At 39.1% G+C, this 24,608-nt stretch overlaps 1 protein-coding gene and 1 long non-coding RNA gene across 3 annotated transcripts in view; one reads left to right on the top strand and one right to left on the bottom strand.

Annotated features, from left to right (window-relative positions):
- RSPRY1 (ring finger and SPRY domain containing 1) overlaps positions 1-24,608 on the bottom strand; it is a 39,161-nt gene that overhangs the window by 9,309 nt on the left and 5,244 nt on the right. For both annotated transcript variants that reach the window (XM_074912925.1, XM_074912926.1), the window contains exons 2-11: positions 17,907-17,999; positions 15,321-15,817; positions 11,247-11,299; positions 9,674-9,786; positions 6,924-7,050; positions 5,424-5,482; positions 5,009-5,075; positions 4,142-4,273; positions 2,867-2,982; positions 1,947-2,090 (exon numbers count right to left, since the gene is read on the bottom strand). In XM_074912925.1, the coding sequence (XP_074769026.1) occupies positions 1,947-2,090; positions 2,867-2,982; positions 4,142-4,273; positions 5,009-5,075; positions 5,424-5,482; positions 6,924-7,050; positions 9,674-9,786; positions 11,247-11,299; positions 15,321-15,667 (1,158 nt within the window). In that variant the 5' untranslated portion in view covers positions 15,668-15,817; positions 17,907-17,999. The remainder of the gene's footprint in view (positions 1-1,946; positions 2,091-2,866; positions 2,983-4,141; positions 4,274-5,008; positions 5,076-5,423; positions 5,483-6,923; positions 7,051-9,673; positions 9,787-11,246; positions 11,300-15,320; positions 15,818-17,906; positions 18,000-24,608) is intronic.
- On the top strand, positions 161-24,608 carry LOC141963546 (uncharacterized). The gene is made up of 3 exons (XR_012634178.1): positions 161-231; positions 18,072-18,154; positions 24,568-24,608. It is a non-coding gene; the product is annotated as an uncharacterized LOC141963546 (long non-coding RNA).

Below are 24,608 nucleotides of genomic sequence, written 5' to 3'. Positions count from 1 at the left end.
GCAAAACAGTTGTAGCAACAGAAAAGTTATCCTGCTCAGAGATGTGACATTTCCTATTTTCATACCCTGTACAGGAAGCACAGACAGAAAAATGCACACACACCAAGCTCCTTAACAGTAAGTGGGAAAAATCTTTTAATCCTCTTGGCAGTCTACAAGGCAGACACACTGCCTTTTATTTCAAACAGCTTCCATCACACTCAATGTCTAGAATGCCTGTGCTCAGGACAGGTCTGTATGGTAGCTTTGTTTGGTTGCGGTATTTTGGTTTTGTTGTTGTGGGGTTTTTTTGGTTGGTTGGTTTGTTGGTTTGTTTTTGGTTTTTTTAATCACACTTGCAATCCCCGAGACTGGACTTTGGATGTGATGTAGAGATACATGCATGTTATACACCAGCAGAGGACAATGCTATTGACATAACTAATTAGAAGTGGAACAAGACCATCAAACTCACAGGAGGACTTAAGTTCAATGGTAAGAAAAGCTACTCTCCCATTCCTGTTGGGTTTTTTGACACTGGTGTTTGTTCCATCTCCTTGATGTATTTCTCTCATACCTCCCACCATCAATACTTACTCACACATATGTATTTGGCCTATCTTCACATTAGCTTCTGTATTTGACTCAGCTGTAGAATGACTTTTTCTCTAATAATCAGAAATGAGCAGTTTTAACTGCTTATCTCCGATTTATATATATACACACACACACACACACATATATATATGTATGTATGTATTTCTTCTCCTAAATCAAATTCCAAGAAGGAACAGAAATCCACACAATTACAATAAAAAAGGGCTACAGATACATTTCTTACTCAAGCTCAGCCAGGAGAAGTGTCAATTTAAAATCTCAGTGCTGTATTTCCACAGTCGTCAGTGGCAGTAGGCTAGGCCACACGTGCCTTTTGTACTGAAATTCTAGCTTGCACTTTAATGAGCTCTGCTGGTGATAATATGGGAAGTCTTCTCTAAGTTGAAACAAAAAAGTTTTCTGGGTAGTAATCATTATGCTTTCTCAGTATTATGGATATACTGTGCTATAGCATACAGTAGCCATACAATTACAATGAAATTTAATAAGAAAGAAGTCCTAGTTACTTTCTGCTAATCTTTGAGATTATTCTTTGACTATAGGTTTGGACTTTATGTGCACATGGCACATTTTGCTTTACTGCTAGTAAGTACATAATTTTAAATGTAAAATAGCAGGAAGAAAAATACTTAGAATTAAGAATAAGATATTAAGTTATCTGGATGCAAGGGAGAGCAAATCAAACTATAAAGTAATACAGTGTATCCGTATTATCAGAATAAAGGCAAGAAGGTAGAGGGTTTAATCTCTTTATAATCCTTATTTTAAATTAAAAAGAAGCTGTCACATACCCAAACTGTACCATATTGCTGCTACCAGCAGATCCATTGATACCACACTATCCCAGAGTCAATTTAAATAATTATTTCCCTTGTGAAAGTTAATTTAATAGGACAGTACATTAAAGAGTGTAATCTAATGGCTGCTTGGTGACCTGTGTAAAACTGAGTGCATAATTATCTGCTAGTTTAGTGAGTAATCGTTTACTTCCAAAACCAGACAGTAACCACTGCTGTTATCTAAGAATTTCCAGGAAGAGACTAAGCCACAAGAAATAAGTAACAATTTCCCTGTAGCCTCCAGACAACAGCAAGTAGATAACAAAGCTGTCAATGCCAGCAGCTATACATGACTTGTGTGAACAGTGTCAGCCTGCAGGAATGACAATACAGCCTTTTCTCATACCACTAAATTCAGAAAAAATAGCTTTGAGGAAATACAGAAAAACTGAAGGAAACACACAAGTGCTCAATTACTACCACAGAATAACTAGAACTATTTTCATAGGTTTCACGAGTAGAAAAATACTGAAGTTACATCATCAGCTAGATGACATTACACATACTTACATGATTGAGAAATTTGCTGTCTTTGGTAGCCCATCCTATCTGCATCACTCCTGAAGTAATGACTGTAACTTCATAGTACCAAACTCCAGAATCAACACAGAACGTACATCTAACACTTTCAAAGGATGAGGCATCACATCGAGCCTACCAAAACCAAACCAAAAATTAAGTTTCTACAAAATTATTGTGCAAACAACCCCCTCCTTGCCTGGATCAAGTTACTTGCATATAAGAATACACCAACATAATTTTAGAGGCATTTCAGACAGAAAGTGACCTTTCTTTATAGCAATAACTGTCACACTAACTAGTGAGTAGGCAAGACTGAAAATTGTTTAGTGGTAAGCCACAGGAAAAAAAAAACAAGACAAAACCCTACCAAAAGTAGAAAGTTGACAGAGTCGATTTAAAGATTTAAAGCCTAATATAACCAAGTCAGGAAGACTTAAGTCATTGGTTGTTATGGGACTTCTGGTATGAAGGACGGAGAGGTATTCAATGCTAATTCCTGAAAATTCATCTGTAAGCAGTCAAACAAATTTTAAGAAAAAGTAACGGGGAAAAAAAAAAAAAATCCAACACATGGCTATGGGCTTTTCAAGACCAGAGGGAACAAACAATAGGAATCATACTTTTTAGTCAAAATGAGTAAAGTGCCAGCTGGCTCCTAAGCATTCCCCTCACTTTTCTGAAATTTTGGGGCACAGACACAGGTGTCACTTTAGTATGAACTTTTCCACAATTGAGATGAGTGTAGCAATGTTACAACCCTCTGACAGAGCAAGTTTTCTATACAAGGCTGGAAGAGAACTTTGATTCATTCTAGGAAGTCACAGGAGCAAGAAGCAAACAAAAATAGTTAAAACTTGCCTTTTTCTTCAGATTCCTTTTGAGGTTGAAATCATAAATTGGTATCCTACCTCTAATCCATGTGGTGAGATCTTCAGGTATTCACTGACATCATTACTGTTCAGCATAGCCCTGATGTTGGTCAAGTCAACCTTCTCATATGTAAACTGCCTGCCTTCTTTTAAAACTGCAAAATAAAACTAGTTTTAATCACTGCTGCAGAAAAACTTTAAATGTTTTGCACAGTGGCAATCAATCTCTCTAGGATCCAGATAATTTTTGGCATAACTGAACGAAATATTGACATTTTGCTTACATGAAAACAGCATCACATAAATATCCTCTGAACATGAGAAAAAAACCTATGCCTCTGACTCGAGCTCCTACAATCTAATTACCACTTTCAGGAAACCCATGGGCAGATGTAAAGCATCCAAGTTCATACCAAGATGACATTGTTTCATGGTTTACTATTGTAATTGTATAAGCAGTTGGGCAGGATTTTTCTGATTCACAGTGGAAGTGATTTTGGGGATGAGGAAAAGAAAGATTTATAGTTTTTTACTCTCTCATTTTCAGGTAGGTGACAAACCTGAACTGAGCCAAAGCAGCCCTTTCTCCCTGCATCCCTTTTTCACAAGGATCGATCAGAAGCATTTATCTTACCAGGTGTCAAACTGCTGACACATGTGTGTTGATTTACATCAAAGATCTTATTTTAGGACCCTTTATATATCCCAGACTTGTTATAACACTTATACCCAAGTTTATCTAAAGGGCATTAGAAACTGCAGGTCCTCAGAGTTGCTGTACCCTCAAAATCATAACTGAACAAGTGAATTTGAGGATTGTAAGTTGTACGAAAGGACAGATTTAGTAAAGTGCTTTGTCAAACACTTTTTACTTTTGATCACAAGACCATATCTTTACTTTAAAATGTCTTTAATAATTCTTTGAGAGTGCGCACTGCTGGGGTATGATCACAGCAGTGACTGTCACCAGCTAATCCAGCTGTTTTAGAGACACAGCTGCACTATTTAGCAGCTAAACACGTCTGAAGAATAGGTTACAGGAAATATGGTGCAAAGAAGAATTTTCATTGCCAGTCCAACTTGCAGATTACAAACCACTTCCTTTCACAAACATTTTCCTTGCCAAAATTTCCTTTCCATGCCATTATACTGGATTTATTTGCCTTTTTTTTTTTTTTTTTTGAGGGGGGGAGTGATTAAAAATGCAGTCAAGCATATTTACAGTAAGTGCTTATATAAAAACAGACACAAAGTAGTCCTCTATTGTCTTTGGAGGAGCGATTAATATCAAATAAATCCATCCATTATACCTACACAGATTGTCTAAACTCCACTGGGCACAGAATCCAACCTGGCGTTTTAAATAGTCTGGATGATCTGTCCATTTCTCTAGCAAGATCAGTTGGTCGCTAATGCACGATTCAGAAACTGTCATTTTATTTTCACCTGCAATTTAAGAGCAGAACAGTATAATTGCTATAAACTAGGAATAAGTTTAGTTAAAAACAGTTAACATTTTACAAACACAGTAGAAACCCCCCTACCCCTTTAAACCTCACTATTACAAAACAACATGAAATTCTTTCCCCAAGCAGATGGGAAATTAACTTAGCACTCAGATATACCACTTATCAGCATGGAGGTGCATCAAGAGACTATTCTCTTTTCTCTATTCACGGCTTTTCTCCATCTCTCCAATATAGATTTATTTCTTTTCAGGTAACAAAAGGTCTCATGTCATAAGTCTTTATGTCGGAATTTCTAAGATGAGAAGGACTGAGGTTTTAGCAAATCTCTTAAGGGTTTGTGGGTGAGGGTGTCATTAAAGCAGTAAATATTTTTTTCCTGCCTGCAAACACCCAGTCATAGCTGTTCTCCATCTCCAATATAGCTCTATTTCAGTGACAAAGGCCTCATGTTGTAAGTCCTTCTACAGCAATTTCTATCTGAGAAGGAATGCACTGAGTTTCAGCAAATATCTCAAGGTTTTTGAGGGGAAGAGGGATGTCACTAAAGCAATAAATATTCTTCTTGCCCATAAGCGGACAAACGTTTCTCTTTATTTGTGTTTCCACCCATCCAGTCTCTCATGCTCACAAGTGTTATTAGAAGAAGTAAGTGATGATCATGCAGTGGAAGCCACAGTATGACTGTTAAGAGCAGAATCAGGCTAATACTTACTTGTTTGTGCAAACTTCTCCAGTGCTATTAGTGCAAAAAGCATCACTGTTGGATGGGACTGGAAGTTCTAAACATGGACAGTAAGAAAAGTTATTTAACAAATACCCAGCACAGATGGATAGGAAAAGCTGTTAGTCTGTCAGAGAATGCTTTAGGTTGAAAGGGACCTCCAAAGCTCCTCTAATCCACCCTCCTGTGGACAGCTGGTTCGAGTAGATCAGGCTGCTTGCTCCGTGCCTTGTCCTATGGACTTGTAATTACCTCCAGGGATGAAGATCCCACCAACTCCCTGGAATCTCAGCTCTCTATAACATGTTATCAGTATTCATCAAACATGACCCTAACTTTTCACAATAACAGAAAAAAAAAGTTTCACTATAATTGCTATGTATGGATACATATAAAAGACACTTACCAAGCTGTGAAGTAAATATTCCAATATGCCTGGGCTGAGTAAGCCTATACTTGCAGGACCTACAAGAACATTAATAGTTAAATCCATCCATGGGAACTACCATATACTCATCATCGCACAGATCTTTTAAACATAAGGCAACAAATTAAAGAACACTTAAGAACTTTGCAGCAAAGCAGAACTATAATCTAGAACAATTACCACTGTTCCCAGTCAAATATTTGCTATACATTTAATAACTACAGTTACTTGTAGATTACAAACATATTCCATTTACCTGCTGTAAATGGGTACAGCAGTGTTCTAGCCACGCTTCTGAGATTCTGAGGTAAGAATCCACCAGCTTCTGCTTAGCATTTTCATGCTTATTACTTTCAGAGAGACTGGCTCCCCTTTACTTTCAGACTCAGAAGTATAAAGACCAGCTCCCTTTATGATAGTCCAAAATAAACAAAACCGAGCATCTAATATACTTGATAATTAATGATACAATTTGCAGCAGCACCACTGCAAGCAGCCAATTTAGAAAAACATGCCCTGAAATACTGTCTGCTTAGTCAAGACAGATACAAGGGAATTAAATGCTGGCATCTACAAACTATAACAAACTGCAATGGGTTCCAATGCAGCATTAACAGATTTACTGCCTGAGCTGACAGAATGAGATCCATGTCCACTAAGATAAAAGTAAATACAGGATCTCATTTTCACTTAGTGTAACAGGGTAGAAGTATTATAGTACAAAAATGCTTCCTGCCCTCGTTCTTTTCTTTTTTTGACAGAAATATTGAAATTATTTTTTAATAACCATTAGGTCATACCAGACAATCATTTTTTCCCCCTTTTCTTGTCCACTTTCAGAAGAGGAGGAAAAAACTAGACTCAAAATCAACCATCAGCAGGAAGGAAACTTAATCGTCAGTTTCCAGCAGGATACTAGAAATGACAGGGAATAAGAAGTTCCATACAAAAAGTCACCTTGAAATAGAATCCCAGCAGTTTTTGTTTAAGCTGAAAAGATTCTCTCTTCTGTGTAACTACAACAGAATGGTAAGTGTTTAGCAGAAACATCTTTTTCATTTCTATACAGCCTCTAAGACTACTAGTGTGATACTCCTGCCTACTGGCTAAAGTTCCCACTGGCTAAATGTGTTCTCAGTAATTCACACACAGCCAGAATTGGTCTACAGAAAAGACTGACCACCAGTGCTAAGGCAATATACCCTAAACAAACATTGATCCACAATCACTAACCTCGCATCAGAAGGATTTAATCTTTTTAGGTATCTGGGATTGTGAATGACGCATTCAGAGCCAAGCCAGTGAGTGTTCAACATGTTAAGAAAGCAGTAGATTCTGTCACGCAAGGTCTCCCCTCAATGCAGAACATTATTTAGTTCTTAGAAAAATATTTCTGAACTAGCCTGCATTGTGGGCGCTAAAGCAGAAGGTGCTTTAGTGAGCCAGATGCAAACTTTCAGAAGAACTCCACGGCTTTACCTGCTAACTTCTCAGCTAAGCATCCCAGTACTGCAGTTGTATTCCTGTGTTTAGCAGGGTGACAAGCATCCTGGCAAGCAGCAGCTCCACTTAAGTTTAGTATTTCAGTTAACTTTTGTAATGCATCCTGAAAAAGAAAAGATTGGAAAGCCATTCAACATTATCGATGACAAATACAGTTTTCCTCCTAACTCAATACAGTACAATAAATTATTTTTACACAGGATTACTCAAGTCAGCATGGGATGGTTATCTTCTAAGATAAGATAATAAAGAACAGATGGGAAGAAAAGTTTAACATACCCAAGAGTTGTAACTTTAAAATTACCACGAGATTGTTAGCCATTGTTGTGATCAACAACTCGGGACACTTCTGGACACACACAAGTGAGCTACCTATAGCAACAGGCACTAGAATAGTAAACAAAGGCAAACAATACCCATCAGCACATATGACACTACTGCCACCTAATCTGTTTCCAGGGTCCTAAAACTCACACCCTTTCCAAAAGAAAAGCGCCAGTTTAGACTTCTAACTTCAAGACTAAAGAGACATGTCCCAAAAAGAGAACCCACATACCCATCATAAATTTAGGATGCTGTCAACTTTACAGGATGTCAAATGGTATTCTTGAAAGCATAAATGGCTTTCTGTAGTCACGCTAATTTAAGAAGTGACCAATGAAGGTAATAAATCTAAAATGCCATGCTTTGACTTGTTTCATTCAGGCAGTATAGTATGGATAAGATTAGAGTCAGATCTAGAGCATACCATCCATTTTCAGAGCAGTTAGGGGTTAATCTAGAGCCAGAACCAGTTACCCCTCACAGGGAGAACCCCACCCTGCAAAGTTCCAAATCCCCCTAAACTTCCCAGACATCATAAAAGTTTCAGCTGATTCGGACTGGAACTGCATAATTTCAGGCTAGGATCTAATTAAAATAAAACTCCTCATATTGAAGTCATCAGCAGGCCATTTGGAGAAAAATGAGTACTGCTCAAGCTGAATATACTTTTTTTTTTAAATTGTGTTCTGATCCACACTCACTCAATTTACTGCACTACAGTGAGGTTTGTACAGAGATCCCCACTGAAAAGTTGTTATGTTCCCAAAAGAAAAGCCACAAAACCAGAACTGATGAACAGGACTGATGCCAAGTGGGAAGAATAGAGAAAGAAGAAAGGATGACCGAGCCAGACTTGGGATAGAAAAGCCTCACTAAAATTAGACTCTTGACATACTCTGATACTGCTTTTAGCCATTATTAGAACTGTCACAGAGATCAACTATTTTGAGTTAAAGACTTTATAGAATAAACAGTTTACTGCACTGCCATTTTAACTTCATGGACTTTAAGGCCTACAATAACAGAAAATGAAATACAGCCTGCTGCTGTTCTCCAGCTGTCACAGAAGCAGGGCACTAACTTAAAACCCTTAAGACCAAAAGCTTAAACTTACCCCAAAGAGAAAGGAAATGAACAGCAGCAAACACTTCAGTAGGCTGCATGTGACCAGCGGATCCCACAACTGCAGCTCCCTGTGCCACAAAGAGATTGCACAGAAAAAAACCACATCTCTGTGCACTCCAGAAACAGGCATCTTATTCCTTTTGTCTTGTTATAGTCGACTATTTCATAGCTAACTCCTTAAAATTAAAATACCTAAATAAGAGTCACGTGGCTTTCAAAAAAACTATTTGAATGCCAAGTATATTATATAGCTGAGAAAAAAAAAAACTTTTCCTCCATCTTCTGATTTCTTTTTCAAAGCAGGCAAAATTTCTAGTCATAGCTTTGTTTTAAAAATCATTTTGCAGTCTATGTGACAGTCATCATACAACATTTAACTTGTTCAAAGTCTCAGATGACTTTAAGCAATAGCCTAGAGGAAGAAAACCCCTCTTTGGGTAGAAGCTTGACTAGCTCTACAGCCATTCACACATTTACCCAAAGACAAGCTGCCATATTTTTATATCCCTAACAATGCAAATTGAAAACTAAAGTTGGCAGCGTAAGAAGTAGATTGAAAAATGAAAGCTGCAATGATACCATCATCAATTTTTGATAAGTGAGATCATGACAAGCATTTGAAGACAGACAAGTTCTCTGTACAATCATATTTAAAGGGATTCAACAATGTTTAGCATCTTGAAGTACTTGAGGCTCTCACTAAAACATCTGTACCAACACAGTATGAACACCTCAGATCATGATTCCATCCAAAAACCAGGAAAGCAGGTTAGCAGTCAGTAAAAAAAAAAAAGTATTCCATTTGCCAAAACTGTATCTAGCTATTTAATAGCTAAAAACTGTCATTTATTTAACTTAACACACCCACTTGTGTTGCATTCCTCATGTGCGGGGCAGGAACAAATTCAACAGTGACTTATAAATGCACAGCTTTCAGAACTTGCAAACAAACCAGCAGAACTTGTACTGCTTTTCTACAGCATCTGTACTACATGGCAGGAGAGGACAGCTGGAAAAGCAGCTAAAGCCCAAAAGCCTCTTGTTCTTCCCAGTGGAGCAGATATATCTTTTTTCTTCACCCCACCCCCCCCTTCTAGCATTAAGTAACTATTAGATACCAGGTTGCCACAGATTACTCAAAACTGCAAGTCACACCCATTTTCTGAACAGCTAGCAGTCTTGCATCACTGGTGAAACCCACCCAGAAGCTATCTGGGTGTGGCAGCCATGAATAACTGAAATTCAGCCCCAGATAAATACATACGCTTTAGACTCACTTTTGTTGGCAGCGGACATTCATCAAGTAGTAGCGTTATAACAGCTGGTCCCAGGGGATCTTCTAATGGGATAACTCTAATTAAAGATTGGACAACTTCCAACCAGCCTTCATCTGTCAACCACAAAACAAAAGTAACACTCAGAATTAACGCTGCAATTCTGGAGTGTTCAAAATATATCCATAAATGTATACTGAAAAAACCCTTCAATACCTAGTAAGTTTACAGACCCTAGGGGAAAAAAAAAAAAAAAAAAAAAAAAATCAACCAGTTTACTTCTTACATCCATGTCTTTCTTTGCAGTATAAGTTTAAATTCAAGGAGAAAAAAAAAGTTTACAGCAGCTTGGGTAATAGTGAACACCTCTTATTTGGAGAACAGTCTTGGTGAGGCCAGAGCATACTTCAGTTCCCACCAATATTAGGAACGAACAGTCATAACCAGTATGGACAAGCACTTTGTTCCAGTGTGATACTCAAGATTTGACACTGAACTCCTAAGTGTTAAATGCTACATCCACGAAGACACTGAAAAAATATTTCTTTTAGTCAGAAACAAAAGCACCCTTCGTGAGCTCCCTTAAGTAACACTGGCCTCTGAGGAACTACAGTAGCTTGTCCCATGCCTGGTGGTCTAAAGAAAATTTGCTTTCATAAGGAACAGCTCTCATTGTTTAATGAGTAGAAAAAAGGGCTCCTACTGCAAGTAAACAACAGTCCTCATATGTTAAACTACTCCAAGTAAACAGATTTGGGTTTACAAGAAAGTAGTTCCCTTAAAAGTGGAAATAAAGAGTCTGTATCTGCATACAAGTGAGTGAGGTTGAAAAGACCTAGTGCTCCCTTCAACAACAAGGAAATATAAGTAACACATCGGGGGATGAGATTTGTTAGTATATTCCCCTGAAAAACATTTTACTGAATTGCTGTAATATCTAATCAGGTTGATTAACTTATTTTAGTATAGAAATACATTTCCTAAGACCGGTACCAACTCCACTAACAGACACAAAACCTAACCTAAACCAGAAATTTGGGGCAGTCTTGAGCTGGGAGACTTTTTCCTGCTGTAACAGATAGAACAGCCCTTGCACAAACCTGCCTCATCCTGCAGGAGTACTTCAGGACAGTGATGGAACAACTACATCAATATAGCAGAGGTCTAGGGACAGCAAAACCCAAACCAAAAATGTATGTATTACTTGCCAACACTGGAGCACATGGGTTTAAACCATGTCTACATACATATATGGGGTTTTTATGCCTTACTGCAAACAGGCATTCTTTGTGGCTTGCAGTTTAATGCTGTTACAATGAGTTTGTGGCCATCCGTTGGCTGCTTCTGGAGAGTTCACGTAAGAAGTTTAATGGAGTTCATAAAAAAACTCAGGCAAATGCAAGGAGCTCAGTGAAGCTTCTGAAGGGTAGAACTGCGTTTTGGATCCCACATCCCTAGAGCTACCGCAAATCATAACACATACTGCTAGCATGTATTTTTCTTCACAAAGAAAAGAGAGCTGCTTGGGTTTTTTTGCTTTGGAGTCACAACTGAAATGCCCACAGTGCCTTGATACCTGTTTCTGCCATTTCATGCAACGTGATCATTGAATAAGGAGGCTCCTGGTCACTGAAAGAGATATTACACAGGTCAAAATTTATGCACAATCATCAACGTATTACACTGAATAAAACGGTAATACACAGACAGAAAATGAATCCAGTAAGTATTTAACAAAAGGAAGTTACATAGGCTGCAGACTGATAATTCCATTGTCAGATCTGTATCACAGATGGGATTGGAGCCTTTCTCTGGCTCAAAGTCAACATCTGCATATCTACAATAGCTGATAAATGAAACAGTGATCCATATCTGCATGTCTAAAAGCTGAACATAATGCTTAGGCTTAGTGCTATTCATTAGCAGGGTTCTTCAGAGTATTTAACAAGAGACTATGTCAGAGGTCATGAAGTGAACCAAGAGCAGTGCACAAGGGACATAGCTTAAACATGATTTTTTTTTCCCCCCAGAAATTCTCTGCTAAATATATAAACATTTAAAAAAAAAAAAAAAACAAAAAAACAACAGAAACCACAAAACTGAAAAGCCAGCCACCTAACAGCATCATAGACTTCAAACTCATTAACGAGAGCTTTAAGGAATAACTAAGGCAGTTTAACAGAAGATATTTAACCCAATCCCCTTTCCAACATGAAAAACAAAACGTTCGATTAGATCAGTTCCTCAGTCTGGTTTGCTGGAGCAAGGAGAAGCAGCTATGGCCAGGTCTGTTTATCTCAGCAGGCATTGCAGTTCAAAGTACCTAAAGCAAGATCTCAAAATCCTATTCAGTAAGTCGCTCTAGGTCCAGAAAAAGCTTATGCAGCAGCGTGTCTTAAATGCTTTAATCAGTGCTACTTAGGCACTGCGAACTAACCCCAGGCTTAGAATATGTTCCACACTCAACTTCTATCACACAGCTCTGAAATGAAACTGGAAATGCAAAATACAGATGAATTTTAGAAGATTTCAACTCAGATTAATCATGCAGATAGTAAAACTACTTACTTTGGAGGGATTAATTAAAAAAGAAGAGAAAATTCTCAGTTTTGATTAAAAACAGATGATGTAAATACATGCTTTTCTTAAGAAAAAATTAACATATTTTTAAATATTTCCACCAGAAAATGCTAAAGTGAAGTTTAACCCATTTTTATACTGCCATAAACACTTGAAACAGTATTTTGTTTTTTTCCTCCAAGCATCTACTTCCCTTTCTTCTGGAAACTAATCTCCTCAGCAGGAAAAAAGTGTAATGCTGCAAGCAGAATTACCTCAAGAGGAAGGATGTAAAGACTCAGAGAAAAAAAAAAAACCAACACATAAGTAAAAGTAAAGGCAATGATAAAAATGAAGTTTCTTATCAGCAAGATTTCCAATGTTGTTATGGGTAGCAGGTGTTTGTAGTACTGGCACTGGGCAAAGCAGAGTCCTGTCCCACTGATTTGTCATTTTAACCACTTAAATTCCCAAACATCCCCTCCAGCACACACCTTCCTCATATGGAAACTAAACAGTCATTTTGCTAATTTCTTAATTTGCAAAGCAGCACTCCAAAAATTAGTACTTATCCTTCTGAGGCTAGGAAATGAACTTTAACTCCTTTCCTTCTAGAAAGGAGGTATCTCTAGATATGCAAGAAAAAACAAACAAAGAGTTGTCAGATGGTTTAGGTCCAAACTTTGAGATCTGATAAAGCAAAACAAAAACCCAAGAAAACCCAAGCAAACAGCAAACAGGGAAAGCAACTTCATTTCAGATCACAGTGTAACAACCTAATCTCCAATTCATCTCAGAGTGTTCCCCTGTATTAACTTTCAGTATAGAGTTTAGAAAAAGAATTGTCAGAAAAAGCATTTTGCCTTCCATTCTTCAGACTTATCTTTCACGCTCTAAGGCTGTACTATCACACTGAAGCCTGTATTTCCAACGTGCTGTTACTTACATGGTTTCATTTTAGTTTGACTTTATTCCTGCACATTTTTTGACATAAACCTTTTCCTTCAGTGTTTTTTCAAAACTGAAAAATCAGGGTCTATGAATAGGTGATAATGGAACATACTTATTCCTATAGTTTCTCACTTAGAATGAAAAGGAAGATTTCGAGACATTATCTTTTTTTTTTTCCTTCCAAATGAGCATTCCTATTAGTCTAAAAAGGGCTATCATTAGCTTCAAGTGTAGCAGAAAGGCTTCTTAAACTTTGAGACATTTAGTACGCCTCACAAACAGACTCCTCTATTATTCACAGCCATAGGTCTTTGTCTTATCTGCAAGAACTTAGCTGTGTTACAAAACTGGCTGTCTTATCAGATGCTTTAATATGAAACAAGGGAAACTAGTATACCAGTACACCTCACATTTGGGCTATCCAAGAAAAGACAAACATTGCTACAAGGGAACATGTCTAGCAGAGAGCTTCCAAGATGGTTGAGAGTCAGAGAACATGACATAGAAGCAGGAGCTCAGAGAAACTGGTTTGTTCATCTTTAAGGGGGGGGTAGTGGAAAGGAGGAGAAATCATGCTGCTGTCTGCAATTATGTAAGGGAAAGAGCAGAGAGAAGTTAGGCTCTTCTCAGAGGTGCACAGCAACAGGACAATAGCCAACAGGGGTGTGTTTTAACATGGGAAATTCCAACTTCTAAAAATAATTACTTATTTAAACCATGGGGGTGGTCAAACACTGGAAAAGGGCCACGAAGAGGCAGTATATCTCTATATTCTGTATATGTTCAACACTTGACTGGATAAAATCCTGAGCCACCTGCTCCTGCTAGACCTGGGTTGTAAAGCAGGAGGATGGAATGGATGAACTTCAAGAGGTGTCTCACAACCTATGTGATTATGTGAGTTTAAACTTATTTCACTGGAGTCTCTATTAAAAAACTAAAACATTAACTTTAGGAATTTGTCAGAAACAGGAGTCTAGGATCAGTGAAATAACTATGCTTATTGTCCCTCAGTAGCACAGGAAAGCACTTACAAGATTACAAAACCGATTGCAAGACCCACAGGAACAGGATCAACTATGCACAAAAGTGTTGTGAAACAGCTTAAGGAGCTGAACTTAGGGGAAAGGGGAAGGCATGCAAGATTAGGGAGATACTTTTGAAAAAGTTTGCCATGATTTTAACTTAATGATTTGAAGACACAACACAAAATAAAACAAGGTTGTTAAAAAAACAACCTTGAGCTTTAAATGTTCAGGAAAAAAAAATGTCCTGGTATTAACATTTAAAACATTTTATAGCAGGAAGGCAAACTACATTCCAGAGTAACAATGCAGGTATATGAATCAAAGCTCACTTATCCTGAGCCTCATCCACCTTAAACTCAAACCCCAGCTGTGAAGCTAGAAGTGTTTTTTCCTTCTATTTTGGCCTTTCCAGTTCCTAGCCTGCACATAACCCAAAAGGTGATAAACTAACAATCCATCATTTTTAAGGTCCTTTTAAAGCTTTTTTTAAGCTTTGTAGAAAGCAACGCAAAACCAAAAAAAATAAGGATGACTCCATAAATCTCCCCCACACCCTTCATGGATGCTTTGAGCATGCAAGGAATGCAACACTGGAAGCATGAGTTCAACAGTCACAACATGCAGTCTTTAAAAAGTAGTCAGACTTAGAACTGCAAGGAAAACCTCAGTCTGGTTACGCAAGCTAATAAAGATCAAAGCTCTCAGTTTTGCTTAACCATTTCCAAAGTAGTAAATACAGCCTGAAAACAGACAACTTGCACAACAACCAATTTTTAGGACAGAAGTTCCCAAACTCTGGAGTGTTCACTGCTTCCTAAACTGTATATCTGTGCCAGATAGGAAATACTGAGCACACTCCTCATCCCATCCGGGTGTAGGCCCATACAGGAACTGTGAGAAAGCTCCTCAGCTCCTGGAAGAGTCTGTACCTGGGCGTTCAGGAGCTACTGCTATTACCTAGGAAAGGTGCTCCTCTCCTAAGCCTCCAGATGAAAACACACGGCTGCTTCAAGGAGGGTCAGGTGTAGATCGGTGAGAGGATGGAGCCACAGTTTGAGAGAAGACAAGAACATTTTCATTCATGTTGAATTATTCCTTGAGGAGGTACTTACTTATCTACTAACGTCCGAATTACAGCCAGTGTGTCAAGTACTAGCCCATCCACATTCTGTTTTTTCCTTCTTGGTTCATGAGGCCCTCGACCCCTCCTGGGTGGACGGACAGGGTCCCTTGGGTGGCTTCTTGCTTCAGGTACACGTGCTCTACTGTTCTCCGTTTGCCGACTCTGAGATTCCACGTTGTCTTCTGCTCCACTGTCATCGCGGCAAACACATGAGTTTCCCATATTGCTAGCCCCCAAGGCTCCCAGTAAATGGGGAATGTGGTGCTCTAGAGTCAACAGTAAACCTTGAAAAAGGCTTCTGCTAGCATAGAACACAACTAAAGCAACTACAATCATCTAGAAAGTTTTAAGAGTAATGTTTGTGTGATCCTGAATTGTGATTTTTCTGCATTATAAGCGTTGCTACCAGCTGGAATGAATGGGAAGTTGGAGACTTAGTTTCCAATATAATCGGTTAAAATACACATTGGTCATCCAGAAGGAGGTCTGAAAAAGCAAACCCAAAACAAAAGTCAGTGTTACTACTTCTAATGAATAACAGAAGAATTCCAGATTCAGACTTGGTGGATAGAGCACCTTCAGGTTTATAGCTGAAATCTATACAGGGAGGGGGAAAGGAAGAAGAGGAGGAGGAAGTTCACTGGGTAAATAGCTCTTGCCCACACACCATTCCCTTCTATGCTAGCTACTATTTCCCATTTCTTCCATGGTTTTTGAATGCTGAGGAACAACTTTGTCCTTAAATCTAGCACACTGCTACCCTTTAAGTACTAAGTACTAACAAGCCAGTTTCATTTGTTCTTTACCCTTTATAGACACATACTGCTTAGGTCATCCAAATAAAGGCTGTACCTTTAGGGTTCTCATTTCACATCAGGAATATTCAGGATCATTTCCAGACCGAAACTGTAATCTTACAGTTATGGCCTATCTCAACAAACAATAGATTTAACAGTGAACTGTTTAGTCCATCTGTGTGTAAACATGGCTTTTCGTAACATTCCTACATCAGCTGGATTTTCACCCAAAGCAGCACCAAGTACCAACCCTGAAATAAACAGAAATTACAGACACCACTTTAATGTCTACAAATCTAACAGGGATTTTGAAAAGGGTGTTTTCTGTATGAGTTGTATGCTTGTTCAGATCTAGCATCAAACCAATCTTCCCTTTTCAAGAACAAAGACTAATTCAATCATTATTTTGTTCTCAGTTCAAATGGTTTGTATCAAATACAGGCCCACTTAGCAACTCAGATTGTAGGGCAGTCCCTCCGAATCATTAAATTGAGAATGCTAGCACAAGTAAAAGGATTCAAAACCCCATTTCAAGTTATTTTTCAAGCTATACGATATATGTCTATAGAACATTACCTGAAGTCTCAGCTAAAAGAAAGCCCTAAGAGAGACATCTTTTCACTGATTATGCATTTCAAGCATGCCAGAATAAATAAGTAACTTTCAAGACTAAATGACTCTTAAGAGTAACATGCAAATTTAACATTTCAGCTAGGAGTTATGGTGAATATCCTGTAACAAGTTATTACCATTCTACAGTTATTAAATAATCTATTTAACAGAAGACATGTAGCACCATAAAATTAAAAGAAAGTCAGAGACAGTTGCCACCTTTCAAATACGAAAGGCCCCCTACCATTGGAGCCAACTGGCAACCATGCAACTGCTGGCTGCCATTTGGGACAAGATCATAACAATATTATTTGGGAAGCCAGATACTGGTTATATGAGCAAGTCTCTGGATGTACAGCTGTCACTGGAAAAGCACCACAAACTAGCTCTCAGACTCTTCTGCAGTATGAAGTATGTTATCTCCTTTTAGCACAGTGAAGAGTTCAGTATTAAGAAATTAACAGAAGGCTAACTAGAAAAAAAAAAAATCCCTCAAGGGATTGCAAAAAATAACAATCTTGACTTCTTGTTCAAGAAATTCCTACACCACAGATCATTAAAAGGGTTTCAGTATCACAACATGCTTGCCTTACTCTAAACAGTTCAACCATAACAAGAGATGGAACACCAGACTCAGGAGTCCTTCTATCTGAGCCAATAGAGCTGTTACCTTCTCAGTCAGCAAGTAAAAGTGGATGTGAGGGTGCCAGTGCCAATCAGAGTGTATAGATCTTGTGTAAGATCACAAATGATACTGTAAAATGAGGAGGGGGGGAGGGGGCAGTGGTGTTTCTTTTTTTATTTCTTAGAAAGACCTAGTTATGTTAAATGCAAGGCATGTCTTCCTAAGGAGAAAACATGCATGCATTTATGAATCTAGATCATTTAAGAGCATTTTAGTAACACAGTACTAAAACATAAAAAACTTAGATTAAGAATCTGAATTAAACTGTTCTGTAATTTATGAAAATGTTAACGCAGTGAATCTACCTTGTCATCAAAACAAGTACAGAAAAGCTGTATTTTAGGAATTAGCAACAAGTAAAGACCTACCTAAGGAAACAAAACCAGATGTAAGTCAAGATTAAAGCTGATTATTGAAACCTAGGTTTTTCTGGTTGACAACTTCAAGCATGATTAAAACCAAGTGATTATGATCAACTCACCCTTAAGTGCGATTGGTTCAGGAACAGTTGGGCTTGCTCACAAAGTGCTGTAACACAAGTGGGCTGTTCTTCAGGCCACAGATGCAGTTGTATCTGGAAAAGCAGCACACTATGAGCCTTTATCATGGGCAGTAAGTCATTACAGCTGACTGCTTTCACTTTTAGGAACTATGCTGAAGAGTCCCTGAAGACAGACCGAAAAGACAGACCGAAAAGAAAGAACAATTCACTTGGAAACTGCCTCTAAGGTAGATGTATTCCACCTCCTCCCTACACCCACCATGACATCAAGCCATGCTGTTATTTTCAGCTACATTCAGCCTTTAAGGGGGAAATTCTCTCAAGGCTTCAAAAATTAGTTTGCCACCTACTAGCTTTAGGACCAGACACAGCTACAGAAAACCCGATCTGTTTTTACAGCCTTGGTATTCCAGACACCATAGCACCAAGTGCAGAGCAGTGACCGACTCCTCCCCTTAAATTACTGCTTACAGGAGGAAGAAGCAAAACAGTAATATCTGCTCCAGGTCACCCTCAAGTAGGGACAGCAAAAAATAAAAGTAAGTACACTGTAAAAGTTGATTAGATAAAGAGAAGAGAGAAATGACAGGATAAACTCCCCGTATTTAGTACAGAGCCAAGTTTGACAGCATTACCTGGCTGTTACCTACCGTCATATACAAGGAGTTCATTGTCAAGCCTCAAACAAACTGAAAGGCTAACTAATTAGGAACATAAGGTAGAAGAAGAAATTGCTACAGATCCACCTCACAAACCAGCTTGTCTGGAGAGAGTATGAATGCATGAAGAGAGGTTCTGAAGTGCGAAGGAAAACTTTTTTAAGAAAAGTATTTTAGAACAGCAATGTGCTAGATTACATTTGAGCTGGCATATTTAAGGACAGCTTTACAACAGTATAATGAACCGTGACTTTAGCATTAGGCTGCTAGTGGCCATCCTGGCTCCATCACTCTCACTGCTGAAGTAAAGACCAGTTCAGGCCAGCTGCAGGATGGAAGAAGGAAATACCATAGAAAAGGGAGATGCAAGTGATAAGAGTGATCAATTCTACTTCTGTCCAAACTTGGAGACCTCAGTGACACAACCAACCACAAGACCAAAAGCATTTTGTACATCACGAAAGATTAAATATATTATTGTTTCAATAAGTAGTAACAATCTCTGCACAGAGATGGAAAGAAGTTTTAAAATTTGACTTCAAGCCTAGTTTTTGCAAATCACTGTTCTCGACAAAACCTGGACACAAAAATATGGGGTTTTTTAATTCCAAAAATACTTAACAGTCTACCTGCAAATATTGTGGGAACAAAAAAGAAGTGTTTTTTTTTTTTAAGACTTTGTCTAAGAGGAGAAAAAGAAAAAAATCAAGGAGCAAACCAAGAATATCACAACAGCAGTATCAAGATAGGCCAAGATAAGCCTCCTGTCCTATGTGGCAGCAGATACTTAAAGCTGAGTGTAACAGCAAGCACACAATAACTGACAGATAGGCTCTCTCCTAGTGCACTCACCCAAGAGTCAATAGCTCAGTCTCCTGAGACAAGGGTCGCATGTTTGTTTTGCTATTAAAGCACAGCTAAGGAAAAGAACTAGTCTTTCATAATCCACTTACATTCTCAGTAGTTACACAGCTAAGTCTCTGCAACTGCTTTTAAAATTTAGCAGTCTTCCATTATAAGGCCATAACCAATTGTTAACCAAAGTGTACTGGTTTTCTTAAAAATTATGCTATAAGATAATTTAGTGTGGCTTGTGACTTTTACTTTTCATGTTTCAACATCACATCAAAACACTCTTTAACTCAAACCTTTGTGAGCTAACAGCTAAGATGCACCTAAGCAACAGCACAAGAACAAAAGTAAGTTTCCCTGGAAGGTCACTGGAACAGAAGCCTATTGCCTCCTGTCAGGGCTACAACGACATCATGCAAACACCATTTTCTTAAACAATTAGTGCAAGTCAAAGTAGAACTGAAAGTCTTCAGATGAAGCAACTGTGCATGAAAATACCAGCAAGAGCAAAGCTACAGAATAGAAAGAAAACAGGTTCTCCATGTTAAAAGCTGTGACCCCTTTTCCACACAATTAGATTTTGTGTCATTTAGATACACTGCAATGCTAAAAAGCCCATCTCATCAGTTTTGCAGCGCTTGCCTGAGGAATATTCTTTGGCAAATTTAGAAAGCGATAACAAGACTATGAAAGTTATTCACAACAGCAGCCAGAGTTATAGAAGTGATAACACTTTCATTTTACTTTGAAATGTTTTTTTTAATAAAAGCTTGACCCTATGTTTTTAAGTTCAAGAAATGGTAAAGGCAGCAGCCAGCACCCACTTTTCAACAGGCAGGGTCATCCATCCACTCTGGATTCTATCAGGTGTTACTCTGGGATGCAGAACTACAAAACTGCCCAACATATGATCATAATATAAGTTTTCATTCTAGAAGTACCACCTGGTATTGATACCTTTCACCCTGAACAGATACCGTGGGAACAGCAAAGAATGCTAGTGCCCCACTCCTCCTCCTCCTTTACATCAGAGAGCATCTGCAGGACACCTACCAAACAGCCACCCTGGCACATTTTCCCCTAAACAAAGCACCAGGCTCAGGTGCTGTTTGAGCCAGATCTCCCCTGCACAGGAGAACAGCATCCAGTGGGAGATGGCCAGATCCCTGCCAGCCATAGCTTCCTGTGCCCCCCGCCCCCCCCCTCCACCAGCCATGGGACCATCCCAACCACAGCAGAGGAGCTGCTCTCCCGGCAGGCTCAAGCATGTGCATGGATGCACAAAGGAGCTGCGAGCTGCACAGACTGACCAACCTGCCACAGCTGGAAGTCCAAGTGGGAAAGCTGAAATCATCATCCATTGGAAGGAATGCTATTTGAGTGGATTTGCACCTGCCGGGCAACGTGGATGCCCAGCCTACCCAAGAGAGGCCTCCTCTCAATCATCCGATGGAGCACGCCAGTGGAGAAGACAGCTCCAAGTAGCATTAGGCTCATTTTCTCTACAATACACAGCCCAGGAGTCAGCGATTCATCCCCTCAAATATTCGGTTACAGCCAACCATAATACTGCCTCACGATGGAAAATGCCTCTTTCCATGAAATGGAGTGCATTGCCAAGCAAACAAACAAAAAAACCCCTTATGCTCATAAATGAATAGAGAGGGTTTCAACTACCACTACTTTTCCACCTTTTGCCACCATTACAAGAGTAAGACCAGTGATTTCTCCTCTCAAGAGCAGAGCAACACAGGAGCTCAGTCAGCAAACCACACAGTAAAGTTGACAGCTGTTCAAATGCAAGATTGTGAGTTTTGGGCAGCAGCTTCCTATTAAGGAGCTAAAATAAATATTTCCTCAGCAGTTCTTTTCCAAAGAAATGATGCTCCTAAAAAGGAAGAGATGAAAATACTTGTGATGCCAGTTGGATAAAAGTTAAAACTACCACAAGAAGGAAACACAACTACGAATTGCTGTTAAGATAATCAGCTCTGATAAAGGAATAAAAAGGGGGAAGAAACCTGCTGGCAACTACAAGCTTTTATAACACGGAGAGGATATGAGCTTTGAAATTATCATGGTAGGTGATAAAACCAAGAATTTCCAGTAAATTAAATACAATTGTAAAGTGAAATTGAGATTTTCTTAGGAGATCACATTGAGATCCAAGGTCAACCTCTCAACTGTAAGACTTGTGCAACTAAAGAGAAAGAGCTACTTGGCATCCAGTGTGGCCACCACACAGCAGACGCAATATGTAAGAGTGGAGGCTTCAGGAGGAGCGAGTAAATGCCCTGTTGGTTCTTTTGCACGTAGTAACCAAACATCATATTGTGTAATCTGAAGCAAACCCCTAATTCAATTTTATTTTCTTTAAAAATATCCCAGAGGGTTAAGACTAGTGTCAAAACTCAATGGGAAACAACATTTACTGGCACGCAGCGTGTCACCATCCGCAGGACAAAGCCACTGCTGCAGTCATTTGCTTTCTTGCTGTAGTGAAAGCACCCTCATCCAAAAGCAGGCTGACCTTGAGTGCACCTGCTTCACAGAAAGGGAAAAAGACGGATTGTTCACATCTCAAAACTTTCCAGTTTCTGCCCAAGTGCCCATCAGTGAAAACCTGCAAGGTTGTGCAGGACTTACACAAAAAACTGGGCTTTAACCTGGCAGTCTTCTCTAGATAATTCTAGCTTCATCAGAAACACAGAGTAATTGAAGGATCTGATCTCTTGTTCAGCTTGATGTGATAATAGACAAAGGAGAAAAGCAGCATACACTAACTACCACCACAGCAGTTTATTTTTCTGTAGTCACTGTAAAAGTCAGATTTTATGGTCAGCTGTATATTGGACTACTTTGTCTTTCTACTTCCCTTAAATCTGTTTTTTTAAGCAGGTAAAGGAATGCTAAAGTTGCAACATGGATTTAAAGTGAACTTCACTTTCTTACTAGCTTCTCCAAAGTAGGCCTGGTAAAGAGACTGCTGCCCTGCCCAGGATTTCCCTTACCTCTGGATACAGAGACACCAGTGCTCTGGGCTCCTCAGGCATCACAGAGTGTTCTGCTACAGCTCTTTCTGAAAAAGAAACTGAAGCATTTACCACCTTCTAAGCGTCCCCATCTCAGAGATGCTAATTTGTCATCTGGTGATCATTTAGGTGGAACTGTCCCTTGTACCACAGCCTCCAGAAAACCTCAGCTTTGCTTTATATCTAAACCACCCTTTCAATGCTGGTATCAATCATGCTTCCCAGTTCCCGTCTCCCCAAACTGTAGATGAGTCATTGTGTTTCTTTCAGAGACAAAGCTGTACGTTATGCTCTGAGGCAGATGAATTCTCTTCTAAGGTAATGATCTTTTAAAAAGATAGTGGTATCTGACAGCTCCGGTGAAGTTGAACAAGGGTTGCCTCCAGCAGGCTGACGTGATGTGGCGTGGCAGAGCCGTACAAGCTCAGCAATTGCCCAAGGAGTACAATGCACTGCTTCAGAAGTGGCAGGAAGATAATATCCTGCAGATGGCAGGGAACACTAATCCTAGACTGAAGGGATACAAGCACATGAAATAAAATTGATTAGCTATACCATATTTAGTTTTGGCATAGACATTCATTTGGATGCTTATACATAAATACTTCAACTAATTCGAGTTCATCTTCCTTGCTGCCCTGAAAGTTACAGATGTTATTGATACTAAAGAAAATTGCTAAATTTTGGCAAATATGTTCATGATATCAGAATTCAAAATTAAAAAAAAAAAAAAAAAGACCAAGAAGTTAAGTTACAGAACAGACAGTGCTGGGAGTAAAGTGTAGACTCTGGGTACCAAGCAGAGGTGTAGAATTGCAAAGAAACAACACAAAAAATAAAATGCATTTTAAAAACCATTTTCCTAGTAAATTTAATAGTCTATTTCAGAAAGGATAAGGCTTTACTTATATTATTATCCAGAAACCAATGAAAGAGTTCTGAAATTACAGGGAGATCAACTCCTTGTAGTAAATTGCAACAATACATACTTATTTTACTGCACCTCATACATTAACAAAATATAAACCATAAAAGCATTTTGAGGGACAGATCAAGAGACTGAGCAGAATCACACAGTGTAGTCCTGCCATGGGAACTAGATCTAGGGCTAGCACAGACAGCTGAGTAATCACACCACAGGCTACAGAAAGATGTTAAAAGCAGGGGCAGATTCTTGTCAGCAAACCACCAGCTCCGTGTAACTGAGCCAAAATGGTGACAACCCAGAGTTGTGCTGTTTCTTGACTGTAGACTAATCTTAGTGCTTTTGTTTCTTTTAAGTCAGAGCTAGGCTTGTTTTCAAAGAAAGGTTAGGTACTGAATTACTCTGTAGAAGACAGAACAGACTCCTGCTATAGACCACAGAAATGAGCCCAGCTCAATGGTATGACTAAGCTATTACGAATGCATAAAATACACTGAGAACAGTTTTGGATGTGTGAAAGATTTTGATAACATTGCTGAAAAATTCAGTGATGCTTCAGTTGGAAGCTTGCATTGTCGGCTGTCTGACAACTGCCTCAGAGAGCAGAGCACAGAGCAGACAATGTCTACACCCTCCTATTCTCAGCCTCACCAAATTTATCACTTTATGACACTGGTTATCATCTCAAACATGAAAAACCTAACAGTGAAGCAGGAATCAGGCTGAAGAAAGTTCCACTTCTTGATAATTCAAGCAGCATTGGTGGATGGCCCGATCTTTTGGTGGCCATAGCTGAGGGCCACTTTTGTGACCTTCCTTGCCAATCACGGCAAGCCAGCAGAGCTCTGGGCTTGCCCAAGTTCAGCACTGCACCAGCAGGGCAGGAGACATCCTTCTGATTCTACTTTCTCCTGGCCACAGTGACAGCTGCTGAAGAGACTGCCATCTGAATCAAATATAACATGTAGGTCACTAGGTTAGCAATCTTTGCCTCAGAAGCACTCACAGGAAGCACAATCCCTGATCTGTCTGAGGCTTCCAGAGCTGAAGTCTGTAAGAGCTGATGCAAAGGTCTGGCCAGGTCACTAGATCCCCTTACCTCAACTATTAAAAAGAAAAACAAAAAACCCTCACAAGAACCCAGCTTCATTTCTCCCCATCTGTCTCTCCAGGTTTTGCCCTGAGGACCTTTGCTCTGTGCCCTGCTACAAGT

Source organism: Athene noctua, chromosome 9 (assembly GCF_965140245.1).
Source record: "Athene noctua chromosome 9, bAthNoc1.hap1.1, whole genome shotgun sequence".
NCBI classification, from domain to species: Eukaryota; Metazoa; Chordata; class Aves; order Strigiformes; family Strigidae; genus Athene; species Athene noctua.
This window is presented reverse-complemented; position numbering and strand designations above follow the sequence as displayed.